This window comes from Corvus kubaryi, unplaced genomic scaffold (genome assembly GCF_017639235.1).
Source record: "Corvus kubaryi isolate FWS band 111438036 unplaced genomic scaffold, C.kubaryi_AGA036_p1.0 split3-73, whole genome shotgun sequence".
In the NCBI taxonomy this organism is placed as follows: domain Eukaryota; kingdom Metazoa; phylum Chordata; class Aves; order Passeriformes; family Corvidae; genus Corvus; species Corvus kubaryi.
This window is the reverse complement of record NW_024582091.1, coordinates 42,080,564-42,095,290: the sequence shown is the minus strand read 5'-3', so window position 1 is coordinate 42,095,290 and position 14,727 is coordinate 42,080,564. Positions and strand designations below refer to the sequence as shown.

At 36.3% G+C, this 14,727-nt stretch overlaps 1 protein-coding gene across 6 annotated transcripts in view; it reads left to right on the top strand.

The window, feature by feature from the left end:
- The window catches only part of ADGRG6 (adhesion G protein-coupled receptor G6), a 111,096-nt gene that overhangs the window by 75,854 nt on the left and 20,515 nt on the right, over window positions 1-14,727 (top strand). For all 6 annotated transcript variants that reach the window (XM_042016496.1, XM_042016493.1, XM_042016494.1 and 3 more), the window contains 7 exons: window positions 2,878-2,939; window positions 4,087-4,294; window positions 4,767-4,932; window positions 8,180-8,320; window positions 11,379-11,495; window positions 12,627-12,672; window positions 14,362-14,468. In XM_042016496.1, the coding sequence (XP_041872430.1) occupies window positions 2,878-2,939; window positions 4,087-4,294; window positions 4,767-4,932; window positions 8,180-8,320; window positions 11,379-11,495; window positions 12,627-12,672; window positions 14,362-14,468 (847 nt within the window). The remainder of the gene's footprint in view (window positions 1-2,877; window positions 2,940-4,086; window positions 4,295-4,766; window positions 4,933-8,179; window positions 8,321-11,378; window positions 11,496-12,626; window positions 12,673-14,361; window positions 14,469-14,727) is intronic.

Here is a 14,727-nt window from a genome sequence, read left to right as displayed (position 1 = left end):
AAGTATCTGAGAAGCTGGGTTGTTTCAGACACAGCTTTCTGGTTATACATAGTCATTATTTAGGTATATATAATGGTTGCCATTGGCTGGTATTGTATTTCAGGAAGACGCTTTCTATACTGTGAGAGATTAGGTGGGTGCAATAATAGTATGTATTTCATTGGTAAGAAAAAAAAATTTACCACTTCTGTAGGGCATATTGGGGCCCACAATTAATACATGTTCAGCATGACTATAAAAATAGCACCTTCTTACAGAATGAAACTGTTTGATTCAAGTCATAGAATCATAGAATGGCTTGGGTTGGAAGGGACTCTAAAGATCATCTAGTTCCAAACCCCACTGCCATGGACAGGGATCCCTTCCACTAGACCAAGTTGGTCAGACCCCCATCCATCCTGGCCTGGAACACTTGCACGGATGGGGTATCCACAACCTCTCTGGACAACTTGTGCCAGTGCCTCACCATCCTCAAAGTAAAAAAAATTTCTTCCTAATATCTAACTGAAACCTAATTTCTTTTAGTTTACACCATTTGCCATTGTACTGTCACTACATGCCCTTGTAAAAAGTCCCTGTCCAAATCTCTTGTAGCCCCCTTTACTTGCTGGAAGTTCCCCAGGGCCTTCCCTTCTCCAAGCTGAAGAGCCCCAGCTCTCTCAGTTTCTTTTTAGGAGAGGTGCTCCAGCCCTCTAACATCTTCGTGGGCCTCCTTTGGACTTGCTCCAACAGATCCACATTTTTCTTACGTTGAAGGCCTCAGAGCTGGATGCAGTTCTCCAGCTGAGATTCCATGAGAGCAGACTAAGGTGTCAGAATCACTTCCTGGTGATAACCTGGTGGCCATGCTGCTTTTGATGCAGCCCAGCCTATGGTTGGCTTTCTGGGCTTCAAACACATATTGCCCAGTCTTATTAAGCTTGTCTTCAACCATCCCTGAGTCCTTCTCTTCAGGGCTGCTTTCAATCCATTCTCCCCCCAGCCTCTTTTTGTTGTTGTGATTGCCCTGACCCACATGCAGGACATTGCACTTGGCCATGACCTTTATGTTACTGTACCCAACGCTTCACATTTGCTACCACTCCACCACTACTGTCTGACTTGTGTAAGATTTAGAATAAAATTCTATGAAGATGAGATGTGTATTTGTCTTAATCCAAAACACCTCGTCTCATCAGGGGAAAAGTAAAAGAAATTGTGAAACAAATATTCTGCCAGTAGTTAGTCATAATTGAAGGTGGGGATAATCTTATGCTTTAAAATTTGAACCTGTGTTTTTAAGGTTTAAGAAATTTTCCCTAATGTAGGGTTTTTTTGCAAACATCTACAAAAGACTTTGACTCTGTGGGTCTATTTCCCATTTATAATAAGGGAATATTATTAATTCTGTTTATATATTACCAAAACATTATGGCTTTGAGTGCCTTAAACATGGTTATGATGATGCAATATTAATTAATTCCTTCAGTATTTAGGATGATTATCATTAAATGCAATATGTATGTCTTATCCACCCACATTGCATCTGGAACATGTTCTAAGAAGACCAGATCTTTTACTTTTTGAAAACAGTATGGCAACATGGATATGAATCAGCTTTGATGTTCAGTGCCAAACAGGAAAGCAACCCACATTATATTTAAATAACTCACTTCCTCAGCCTCCTAATCTTGTACAAGAACTGATTCTGACTGACCAACTCTTGTCGTAGAGTGAGTAGTGCAGAAATCAGATTTTTATGTCAGAGCCTCAGAATCATTAAAAATTAAGGTTTCTGGCCTTTGCTGTCCCAGTATTGCTTATCTTTATTATTCATTTGTGGTCTACACTATACCATTGATTGTCTGCATACAGCACTTCTCATTAAAAAAATAAAGTACTGTGTTCTGCCCTGTGCTGTGCCTTCCTTGCCTCTGCCTCCACTAGCTTTTGCTAATATGGAGCACTGGTGGGATGTGTTTTGGGAGAAGAGGAAGCTCTTCTAACAGTCTCTTCTAGTCATCTGCATTCCACAGTTGGTGATTACCTGTGTTGTTACAATAAATGTGATCAGCTGAGGAATAATGTTATTTTATCAAGTGCTGAGTAAAGGGATAAATTTTTCCCATTTACCATCCTGCCTTTTTCCATGCTGTGACAACATGATTGTCTTTAAAGAAAACTGAGGCAAAAGTGTGTTTGATTTTGGAGCCAGTGTTACAGGGTGATAAATATGATTAAGGGATTGGACCATCTCTCTTATGAGGAAAGGCTCAGGGAGCTGGGCCTGTTCAGCCTTGAGAAGTGACAACTGAGGGGGACCTCATCAATGTCTATGAGTATCTCAAGGGAGGGTGTCAAATGGATGGAGCCAGGCTCCTCTCAGTAGTGCCAAGCAATAGGACAAGGGGCAGTGAGCAGAAACTGATGCCCAGGAAGTTCCACCTGAATGTGAGGAAGAACTTCTTTACTGTGTGGGTTACCAAGCACCAGAACAGATTGCCCAGAGAGGCTGTGGTGTCTCCCTCACTGGAGTTACTCAAGAGCTGCTTGCTATTTACTTGCTCAAAGCCATTTATAACAAGAAGAAATTATAGAAACTGCATCTGACTAGGCCATAGTAGAGGTGTAATAGTTTGTGTCAAAGTTTGGGTATTTCCTGAAATACAAGGCAAAAATTTCTGCTGAAGAACTGGGGTTTCTCTCAGCACTATCATTTAATCAATCATACACTTTCACTGTCACGTATACATACTGTGTTTCACTAGGGGCCATGTTACCAGGAATGCTAGTGAATTGAGAAGAGTGGACCACTGTGACACCTGCATAAGAATTATGAAATATTTATGTAATTTTGTTACTATATTTCATGTGAATTTTGTCATTTTTCCTCTTTAGCTACTTGGGTCTGCAGAATTATACATCATACTGGGGTCAGCCTGATCTTAGAAACTGTACAGGTGGGTATATTAATGTTGGTCTTTGGAAGGATATCTTTTCTCTTTATGCTAAGTTGTTTAAAAATCCTTCTAAAAAATCAGTGCAAAGTAAATAATTAAACTTTGGAGAAGTGCACCCAAGTTCAATTCAGCTCACCCGTTAAAAGCTCTGGATACCAGTTACTGAATTAAATGACATTTCAGTCAGGTGAAAAGAATTAGACACTCATATGTATTTCAGAATACCTACAGTAAGCTCTTGTTCTGAGTTGTTTTGTTGGAGAAGCCTCTTTTTTTTGTTGATAGAGGTGTCCTAGGGAGCCTGGCTACCTAACTTAATCGATTGAGTACTTGCAGTCAGATTATATGAAAACATCATGTCATGTAAAATGAACATTCTACAATATTAGACTGTAGACTGTAAACTGTATTATAAAAAACAACAGCCAGTTGCAGACTAAAGAAGGCTGATCTTTCAAAATGTTACTTGCGAATTCCAGCAAACCTCAAATATTTTTTGATGCTGTAAAAGGCTAGTGTTTTTATTAGTTTTCTGTCCAGGTGGCATTGAAATTACCGTTTTAACATGTTTTGCCATCGGACACACTATCAAACTTTCCTTTCTAGGAAAATTCTTCTCATGAAATTTGCTTGTATGTTGTGCTTGTCAGCCCTCTGACAAGTAAGAGTACTGTCCTCTGAAAGGACTGAAACATTTGCTAGGGGATCAGACTTTCTTTGGAAAGCTTAAAGGAGTGATTACTTTTTCAGTAATAGAGACTTTGAAATGCATTTGTTTCACTTCAAGAGTGAAACCTTTTCCCAGTGAAAAAGAAAGGATAGCATTAGGAGAAAAAAGAGAGATAATATGCATTTTATTTCTCTTTTTCATTCAATTACCCCTTTCTATAATAGTTCTGATTTACAAACTCAAATCAAAACAAAAAAAAGAAAGACACAGCCAATGAGGACAGTATACAATCAGCAGGTTCTAGATACATTTTTTAAAAATTTCAAATTTGACCAAAGGATAAAATCCCATGTTCATTACAGGTACCATAGAACACACGCTAGCTTTCAACTGTGAAAATAAAAATTTGTATTTCTGGATTACTTCAGGACTGTAATGCATTATTTTCTCTTTTTGCTTGATTCTGTATGCTCACAGAAAATGCAGCAGATATCGCAAATCAGCTTCTGAATCTCACTGGCGAGGGGCAGCAGCTGACCTCAGACAAAGTAAATGACGTTGTGCAGAAGCTCAAAAAAATTGTGAATGATGAAGAAATTGATGAATCTCTGGGTTCTACTGTTGTGACAATTTTTTCCAATATTCTAACCAGTTCAGACAGTGTATTGGCAGCCTCATCTTCAGAGTAAGTATTTCTGCATTTGAGAAAAGTTTTTGAGAGCAACCTGCAAGGCTGTAAGGATTCATCCTTCCATGTATAGACAAACGAGAAAATCAAACTCTTCTGATTTCCATTGAAAAGAATTCTCCAAATTATAGACACAAATATTTCTTCTTTTACTGTACATGACAAAGACAAAGTATTTGGCTGGAAAAGAAGTCTTCTGATACATGATGTAGTATAGATCTAAGTATTGTTGGAAAATTATTTCAGGACCAGTGATATGTAGTCAGACAGTTTCTGTCAGTCAAAAGGTTTTGTTTTCAAGAGAGTTGCATAAATTTACAGTCAAATAGTATCCTTGTGAATACACAGATGGGTGACAGAAACACAGTCAGTAACAAGAGGATCATCTTGTGATGTGGGTAGCATGCAGAGCATAAGTAAGTTTTGTTCTGTATTCAGTTTCCAGAATAATTTTTATTTCTGTTTTTAGAGCTCTAAAAACTATTGATGCCTTGGCTTTAAAGATCCATTTTGCTGGACCATCCATGACTATTTCAACACGAAATCTCGCACTTGGAGTGTCTTCTATAAATTCAACTTCATTCAAAGGTGGTTCTTTCAGTGTCAGTCCACAGAATAATGCATCTGATTTCCAGGTACAGAACAAGCAGTTGTATTTGAACATGAAATGTGCCTGTTGTTCCAAGTGTGTTTACTGTGGTTCCTATAAATCCACTTACAACTCCCAATTCTCCACCTACTTTCTATTTCCTTTTTCCTACAATCATCCAAACAGATAACAGATTAATGTAGTATTTCCTTGAGTGACAGGAAACACAGATAAACTCACATTCCATGCAGATAAAAAGTAATTTGCTTATAAATCCAGAACACACTTGAAACTTTTTTAGTTTTGTGGGGTATTTTTACTAGTGAAAAAGGAAAATAACCTCTAACAATCTGCAGTACTGACTATTGTACAATAGCTAACAACTCTATTGATGTCTTTCAGCCTTAAAATAAGATACTTAGATATAGGTATCTACATATAGATTTCTGCAGATACAGTAGTTCTTCAACCTTCCAGTATAGTTTAAACATTTACTGCTAAAAGAGACTTAAGTCTGATGCAGCTGTCCACACACAGGTTGATTGGCTTGTACCATTTAGGATGTCTGAGGTAGTTCAAGTCTTTCATGTGGAGCTTGACCAGCCTAGACGTTAAAAAATAAAACAAACAGAGATCACGCAAAATGTAGGAAGGTCTCCAGTGCTACAGTATCTAGACAGGATACTATAGTTAAGATATTTATCATCACCTCAAAAATATTTTTTTTCAGTTTTTTCCCACAAATAGAAAAAAACAGACATCTTAAAGTTTGAAATAACATTTGAGATGCACATGAGCACCTATAGGATTTTCCAAAGGTTCTTTTGAAATCAGTAGTGATGAAGTGCCAAGAATTTATAAATTTCACTACATGTCTGTCTGCATCTTATGGCACCTAAATGCTTTTAAAAATGCAGTGTAATTTTTTTTCTTTTTCAGTTAAATAGGAAGTCTGTGACAGTGGTAATGTAATCTCAGTTTCCTGGGTATTTAACCATTCAAGTACAGTGAGCCTTACTTGGAGAAACACACAGAAAATATTACACAGAAAAAGAAAAAAATCTGCTCTCATTTGGGCCAGAGGAACTAAAACTGAATTCAACAAAATATGACATTATAAAAACAGTTAAAGACTAATCACTAGAGTATAAGAATAATAGAGAAACAAATTAATTCCCGCTGCAAACTGGCAACTCAACAATCCTAATAAATATCTGATAATTTTATAAGATACTATATATCCCAGAAATCAAAACAATAATGAAGACAGAAAAAAGTCTACTTTCTGGAAAAAGTAGTAGTAATAGAGTAGGCTTCAGGACTTGTGCGTGTACATAGACTTTGGATCAAAACTTGAATGCTTGTTTAAATAGATAAAAATATATTTAATGTAGTTGAGTTTTCACATATTTATATTCCTATATATTTTAGCTAAAAATTCTTTGATTCAATTTTATCAGAAATTTTTGGTGATTGTAAATCTACTTTCGTTTAGCTCTTACATTAATGCAGCTCAGTAGCTGTTTGTGAAGCTGAATAGTTCTTTGTTATCAAAGGAATGCTTCTCCTGCAGATTTCATCCTTTATTTATGGAAGGAGGAAAGGAAAAATTCTAAAGCCAGGTTTTGGATGATCACACATATAAAAGGAATTACCATCTGTGGCTTGAGGACATCCAGGAATTTTCTCGTCCTGGAATCATTTATTACAGCACTGTCTAAATAATCATAAAATCCAAACTGTCAAATTATTTATAGTGTTCCTATTGGAACATGAGCTTCTTCTCAGACTTTCACATTTCCAACAGCTGATTGAGAATTTTTAGCATCCTTCCTACCAGAAAATTTGCAGCAGCTGTGGTCACCATTTATATTTTCCATGCCTGTAAGAAAGATACTTGCTCTCCCTGCTGAAGGGAGATTCCCTTGTGAAAGCCCAGGTTTTTTCACTAATGATGAGATGATCTATCCTAGGCTCATCAGGGAACATTAAAGTCTTCAAGTTGTATGTCAGAATGTTTCCAGATTTTTTTTAGTATTTTTTTCTTAAAGTAGATACCAAGCAAATTTATCCATGGCAATTTGGAAAGATTCTATTTCAATCCACTCTGTCTTTATGTTTCTTGCCAAACCTTTGACTAAGGTTTTGGTGATTCATATTATTAAATTGTTCCTGTAATATATCCATGCTTCTTTGGAGAAACCTCTTCCACTGTATTTGCAGACAATGCCTAATGGGACATCTTTATCACATACACACTTTCTGTTTACTGTGGTAGAATTATCCTCTGTAAACCTGAGTTTGAACTACATTATCCCTGTCAGGAGATATATACGAGCTACTTCTTACTGATTTCCAAGGGTGAATAATCAGTCAGTAGCCTATGACTTTTAACTTTCTATTAGCTAGTGATGCTTTTACAATTATACAATTCTCCATGAGAGGCATAAATACATGACCAAGATGCCTCTGGGGAAGTCAGTAGTGGGAGTTTCCATATCTCACAGTAAAACTCTTAAAAGCTTTTACTGTAGAGCCACTGTGAGCTGGCTTGCTCCCATTCTTTCAAGGGATATGGTGGCACACCTTGAGTAGGCCATGGTGGGAAAGTGATCCTTCATAGAATTGCTAATGAAATGCAGGGTTACATCCTCTTTTATTTCCTCCTCGTTTGTTACATCCCTGGGCCACAGAGGGCTTTTAGATGTCTGATACATTGCCAGTATAGATTAAATTTATATGATGTCAGAAAGTGTCTTTTTTTGTGCTACATAGCACAATAAATATGGAGAAGTGACACTAATAATTTTTAAATCTCCTTTCTGTAGCAGAGAAACTATAAAAGCTCATAAGAGAATTATTTCAGATGTGCAGATCAAGCCAGCTAATACAATTTAAGACAGAAAGATTCAGAGCATATTTTTTAGTTCTCAACATTGTTTGTTATGAGGAAAAGTATCTTGAACCTTACTGAAAATGATTATGACTGTCGTAATTTCCATCTCGTTATCTCCAAATCATCATTATAGCAGTGCAGGAGTTTGTTTCTTTGTTGGTTTTGTCTAATACGTTTTTGTAACAGAAGGCTGATCTCATGCTGGAAAGGTGGAAAACCTTCCCAGCCTTTAAAATTTATTTATTGCATCAACTCTTACATAGACACAAGTCATTTTAGTCTTGATTGGTTCTAGTCCCATATCTAGGTATTTCTGTGTAAGAGTGTGAACCCAGTGGTGGACAACAGATGGTTTGTTCATTGTTCAACATGTTCTTTTGCTGTTTTCATTTAACAGATAGATTTTGACAAGGATCAGACAAGTGCCTTCGCTTCTGTTGTTCTGCCACCAAGCTTACTGAAGAATTTAAGTCAAGACGAGTTTGAAGTTATATCCAGGGCTCAGTTTACTTTCTTCAATAAAAATGGTCTTTTTCAGGTAAATATTAATGTGCTTGAAGTCATTTCAGAGAGGGTGGGTCAAAGCCAGCTGCTAAAAGTTTCCTGTAGTGTAATAATTTCACAGTACTTCATGAGTTACAGGAATTAAAAGATGACAGCAAATGTAGGCGCTAAAGACAGCCTTATGTTCAGAGTAGCAAAATAAATGAGGTGCCCAAGTTGAGTTGAAGTCAGTGGTTTAACTGCAAATTCCTGTTACATGTGAAATAAACCTTTTTTGGGGGTAATCTATGGAAAATTGTATCCCAGCTGCTTAAAACCAGAGGAAAGAAGCAAGGCCTCTTAACAGGCGTAACTTCTGTTAAAATGCATTAATGTAAGTCCTTGATGTTCGGTGGAGCCAGGTTCTTTCCTATCAGGAGGGAATTTGGCATATAACACTGCCAAATACTCTCTTTTCCTTATAAGAGCTGGTTAGCAGTCATATCCAGCTGACTGCTTTGTATTCATTTGGAGTCCCTGGGCTGATGGTTAGCAGCCAGAGAACATCTGTTTCTATATACACACTATTCTTTTCATACCTGTGTTCTCATAAGCACACCATATTTCAGTAGGAATAAGGATAACAATGCTTGTACCTGAAACCTGAACATGCTCAGGTAGATTTGATTTTTTTATTTTTTGGGTCTTATCAAACGGTAATTGAAAATAGTGCCTGCATGGTAGGCGCCAAAAATATTAGGAAGAGTTTGCAGCTTGGAGAAAGAAAACCAAAACCATACTTATTTGGGAAAAAAAAAACCCAGTTAATTAAGAAGGAAACATTGTTTCATGGTGAACTGTAGAATATGTCTCAGAAGACTTGAGTTTGTTTTCCCATCAGTATTTCAAGTGACCTTTGGCTCTTGTGCATCCGCAGAACTCCTTAGTATTGTATTGTCCCTATATTATCATTTTTATTGGAGTGTATCCAGATTCTTCAGATAATCTAGGCAAGAAAATACCATGACCCACAGTTGCCTTCTGAAATACACCCCAAAGTATCCTTATTTTAAATTGTATTCGTTTTAAGCCTGCTTTTGAGAAAAACAGGATGGATATCTTTAATTAAAAAAAAACCAGAAGAACACAGATGGAGGCTGGTCAAAATGGCATCAAATCATATGAAGTCAGAATGTGTCCCTTAATGGTGCTAGAATGCATTTCTAAGCAGTACTAAATAAGCCATTGAAAAACAAAAACCATAAAAATGGCACCTGAATTAGCAACTAAAATGCCTTTCATTTTTTGTGTGTTTTTCGAACTCTTCATGGGTGATGTTTAACACAATGAATTAAAAACGTGCAATCCTCACATTTTTAGTAAGTCTAAAAATAGAGAAGTTCAACAAAAAGGGGATTGAAATAGGCCTGCAAATAAACTGATCCACATGCCATCTCAAACCAAATAACTTTGTATAGTATATATTAGTATGAGAGTCTTTCATTTTTATTGCATTTCATATTTCTTCCACTTGCAATTACAAGTATCTGAAAGCTGTTCGCTGTATTCCTTAAAAGTATTCAACATAACAGTGAAACATACATTGCAGCATTGGAGGTGGTGGGGGGTTTTTTTCAACTGAGATAATTCTAGTAAGTTTTATCTTGTAATTCATTCAAGATGGTTATGTTACTCAGAGAACTATATAAAAGCTGTTCAGGGTGGGATTGACTTCACCAAAGGCAGGTGTGTTCTGTGTACACATCTATGCCCGAACTGTTGAACTTTAGCTGAGCACAGCCTTATTGCTAAATAAGTAGTTGTCTCTATTTTGCTTTAATGCACACATTATTTCTATTACCTTGTAAGAATAGTAAGAATATAGTAAGTTGCTTTCTCTAAAGAGACCAACTGTGTCTAGTTTTTCTTACCTGCTTACAGACAGAATCCACTGAAACCTGTAGAAATATGTCGAAGGACTTTCATAGACTTTGTCAGATGTGCAAATTTAGGTGGTAACCAAGAGATTTTTTTCTTGTCTGAATGCTGAAGAACTGCCTAGAAATTTGCATTTTCCTTCCTCTTCAATTTTTAAGATTTTAGGAAATTTTGCCACAAAGCTCCAGTATAATCTGAAATACTGTGTCTGAAAACTCTTGGATATGGGTCTTAAAAAATAAAATATTTTTCTCAGGATAATGTGCACTTAATAACTGAAACTGTTGTGTCTCTCATGAGTGGTGGGATCTCACGAGCCCAGTGCTGTGCTGATACCTGACATCTTGTTAAGTGAAGAAAACCCCTAGATGGAAGGAATTGAGAGTTCAGAAGTTTGGCAGACCAGATTTTGGGAGAGAAAGTGAGTGGCAATAGAATTCATTTGGCCTATGATCTGCCACAGACAGTGACCAAGCTTCCCAACCAGACATCTAAATATCAGGTTTCAATAGAAGCTCATCAAAAGAAAATAGCATTTCCAATGCACTTCCATTTTAAAAAATATTTAGTTTCCAAGGAAAACTTCTCTTCCAGAAAATTGTCAGCTGCAGGTTAAAAATCCTATTGGTCAGTGATAATGTCAGAATTCTATTTAAATACCTATCAAATAAGATCTTACAGAAAATGCTATCTCCTTCAGTACGTAACATTGCTTTGAATATGTTTACTACTTCATAGTCATTCATTTTAAGATGGAGGATGATTTAACAACTATATGCAGAAAACAGTTTACTCTCTAAAAACTTTGCATTTAATAAAGGATAGTTTCAACAATAAGATAAGAGAGCTCGTTCATGCTTGTTTAGGGAAATGAGCTAATCATATCATGGGTTGTTATCTGCTACATTGTTTGAGTTATAATTTTGTTTGCCTTCTAACCTCTCTCTATAATTGTGCCTATGTATGTTTATGACTACAAGGAAAATAGGGAAGCTTCCATGAGGCTTACCCATAATTTGATTTTATAAACATAATGTTCTTATATTGTGTGATCAAAAGTACAGAAATGCTGACAACTTACTTATTCTGGCACACAGCAAAAATGAAACTGTGTACTATGGCCTTTATGTTATGTGCCATGTAAGCATTTATTATATTTTTTTAATCTTTTGAAGGATGCAGAAAATCCTGCCAATTTGACCAGTTTTGTTGTGGCATGCAGTATTGGAAACTTAACCATTCAGGATCTTCAGGATTATGTGAAGGTTACAATCAAGCATACCAAAACTCAGGTAAAACAAGAATACCAAAATTCAGGTAAAACAAGACTGATTATTCAGAGGAACAGGAATGTGAATTATATATAGTAAAGGCTAAGCATATAGCCTGATTTATATGGATGGATTCTGAGCAAGCGAAAAATGAAATTAAGAAGTCTAGAACAAAAGCAAGTAAGCAAAAAGTAGAAACAAATAACCTCTCCCATCCTCATGCATTCGTACTTCATTCATGAGCTAACATGCACCTGAAAGACCATTGATTCTGCCCCTCGGAGGTAACTTCTGTGCCAATAACTGTAGGTGAAACCTGTGTTTCATGACTACACTCGTGACCAGGGACATGATTTATTACACTGGAACTTCATAATTACTTAAATTCTTTGACCAAACATTAATCGCTTTGTTAATAGTTGCCAGAATTATTTTGTTGTCATGTGGTTTTCAGCAGAGGAATGGTCAGAAACACATTAATAAGAGATGACTACAGGAAATTTAGGGAAATACAGGCCAAATGCAACCTTATGGCACATACTGTTTCAGTTAGAATATGTGTGAGCTTGAGTCTGTTCTCAGTATCTAGTGCAAAAGAGGCAATAGCACTAGAGCCATGAAAGAAAATGTTAAAATGCAATACCTAAGTAAATTGTTTATGTAATGAGAACCTGATTTGTAATTTTCACAGCTCGATTAACTTTATCTTGCATTGCATTACAATGAATATTTTAAGGTGAGGCAAAACAACCTCCACTTGGGTTCATCAGGCATTGGCACATTTTCGAGGCCTTTCATAGAGGATTCACGGAGAAGCCCTAAGGAAGTAAACAGTAAAAAGTATTTAGATTCTATAAAGACATCATTTTCATGGCTAACTTCAGTGACACAAGAAAACTTCATTATTCTGAGGATGTACAAAAGGAACTGTCGAACAGTACATAGAAGCAGTGCTCTAGATTTTGCAATTTGGACAAATCTGTCTTTTTAGCAGAAAAAACTCTTAATTTGAGACAAGTTTTCAACAATCAAAATGATATGGATTCTTCTGCTGATTAAATGAAAATATATGCATTGCAATAGCTTTTGTAAATGTTGATGAGATTTAGGTCTGAAGATGTATACAAAGTCTACTTTTGCATCTATTCTTAGGAAGATCCTAAACCTACCTGTGTCTTCTGGGATATGAACAAAAATGGTGAGTTTAAAAATACTGTAATTTCTTTCATGTGGGGAATAAATGTGTCTGAGTTTTAAAATCGGTCACAGTATTGGCTATTTTGCTTCCAAATCAATCTTTACAGAATTCAGTAAAGTCCATTCAATGAAGTGTGCAATTTCTTCTATTAGTTACTTATATATTATTAGTATAGTTACATGTTACAGCAAATGTTAAATACTCCTTTTTAAAGTTTATGTTTAATGCAAATTTTTTAGGATTTTAAAATTTTCAATTAAGTTTTTCCACTTTTTTCCCATATCTGCAGTTCTTCACTGATCTCTCTGTATGAGCAAATTAAATTATAATGCTGCTCAGATACATGAATGGTTCTTAGCCATACTTTTAACTGCTCATGTTTTTAAAAATTGGGTTATATAAGTGTAAGATTTTGACTGTTACAGATCTTAAGCTTTTTTGGTTGCATATGGAGACACACATTAAAGGCAACATTTTAGAACATTCTTCATTGCTACTGCCAAACCTGTGTGTGATGTTTTACTCATGCTCTTAATCCTTTGCACAAAGTTGTTCTCTGGGATGACTTTCCAGATCTTTCTGTTTTAGAGATCACTACTGAAATGTTACTCTTTTTTACAATGAAACAGAGCTGTAGGATTTTGGATGGAGAGGTTTAGTACACAGAGTCTTACAAGAAATAAAATTTACCATCTGAATTTGTACTTCAAAGCAGCAGGAAATACAGACAGAGCAACTGAGGAGAATGCAGGAGGACAAAAATGAGCAAATAATCATAGAAACTAGTTAGGAAGCTGAACTTGAGAATCACATTAAAGGAGAAACACACAAGGAGGAAACTATTCCCAGTGGTTGCTTGAGTGGAGAAGAGTTTTAAGTGGTTTTGGAACATCTTCACAGTATTTTGAGAGAATGTCTTGAGTTTGAGTGTTTGATTGTCTTGAAGTTACAGAACAAATTATGCTGGATTTTGTCAGGAGCTGTGAAAAAAAAGTCTTTAAGAGTCAAAAATATTAATTATTTTTAAAAACTAGCTCATATTTTGGCAGGGAAAAAAAAGAAAAAAGAAATTTTAGTTTTTAGCATGTTAATTTTTAAAACTAAAATCTTTCTACTTATTTTTCAGAATGGCCTTTTCAGGTGGGGTGAGTTGGGAATAGTTCACTTTATGTTTTTTTGGAAAGGCCACCAGGGTTCATTGGGATGACCCACTCTGACCTTCTGCATTACATGCTGCAGAAAGGAAGGGTGGGACCCTCTGCTCCTGAGCAATAAAAGCTTTCATGTGCCCAAGGATATATGAGTGGGAGGCAGGCAGGTGTAGACATAACATCAGTGGGGGAAAAAGGAGTTCTGAACCCATCTTATTATTGGGTAAAACTAAGGTATGTCTTAATGTGTGATCCACATAGTAGGTCTTACTCACTAACCAAAAACCTCCCCACCTTTATTATACATCTCCGTCTATTGCTTCTGCTCACCAGTCCATTCCTGGGACACTCATCTGGGGTGATTCTCTGCAGAAACTAGGAAATCTGACACTTGCTTCTCTCCTGGTTGTTTTTAGTGCTGGCTCATTTGGTTTGAGAAAGTACTTCTGTGTTTGCACAAGATGAAGTGAGAAATCTGCTAAAAGAGAGGTTGACATGTGTTGGTTGGACAGAAGTTTCTCATGTTTCATTTCCGCAGGTGGCAACGGTGGCTGGAACCCTGCGGGCTGCCAAGTGGATGCAGAGTCCAATGAAAATGAAACTGTGTGCTTGTGCAACCACCTCACACATTTTGGGGTCCTAATGGTAGGCAAACTCTCTGCTCACCAAGTTACCTTTCCCAGGAAGAGTAACACAGCTTTTGTGTGGTGTCAAGACAACTCTCATTTTTGTTACTTGGGTTCTTTCTTTTGCATATATTTCTTAATAATAATAATATGTGGGTTTTCCCCCCTTATTATCATAAAGTTATATTTTCATAACAAAGTAGCTAGTGATAAGGATTCAGGAACGAGATAATGAAGAAAGTTAGCAATGGAAGAATATTATTGTTATTTTCATTATT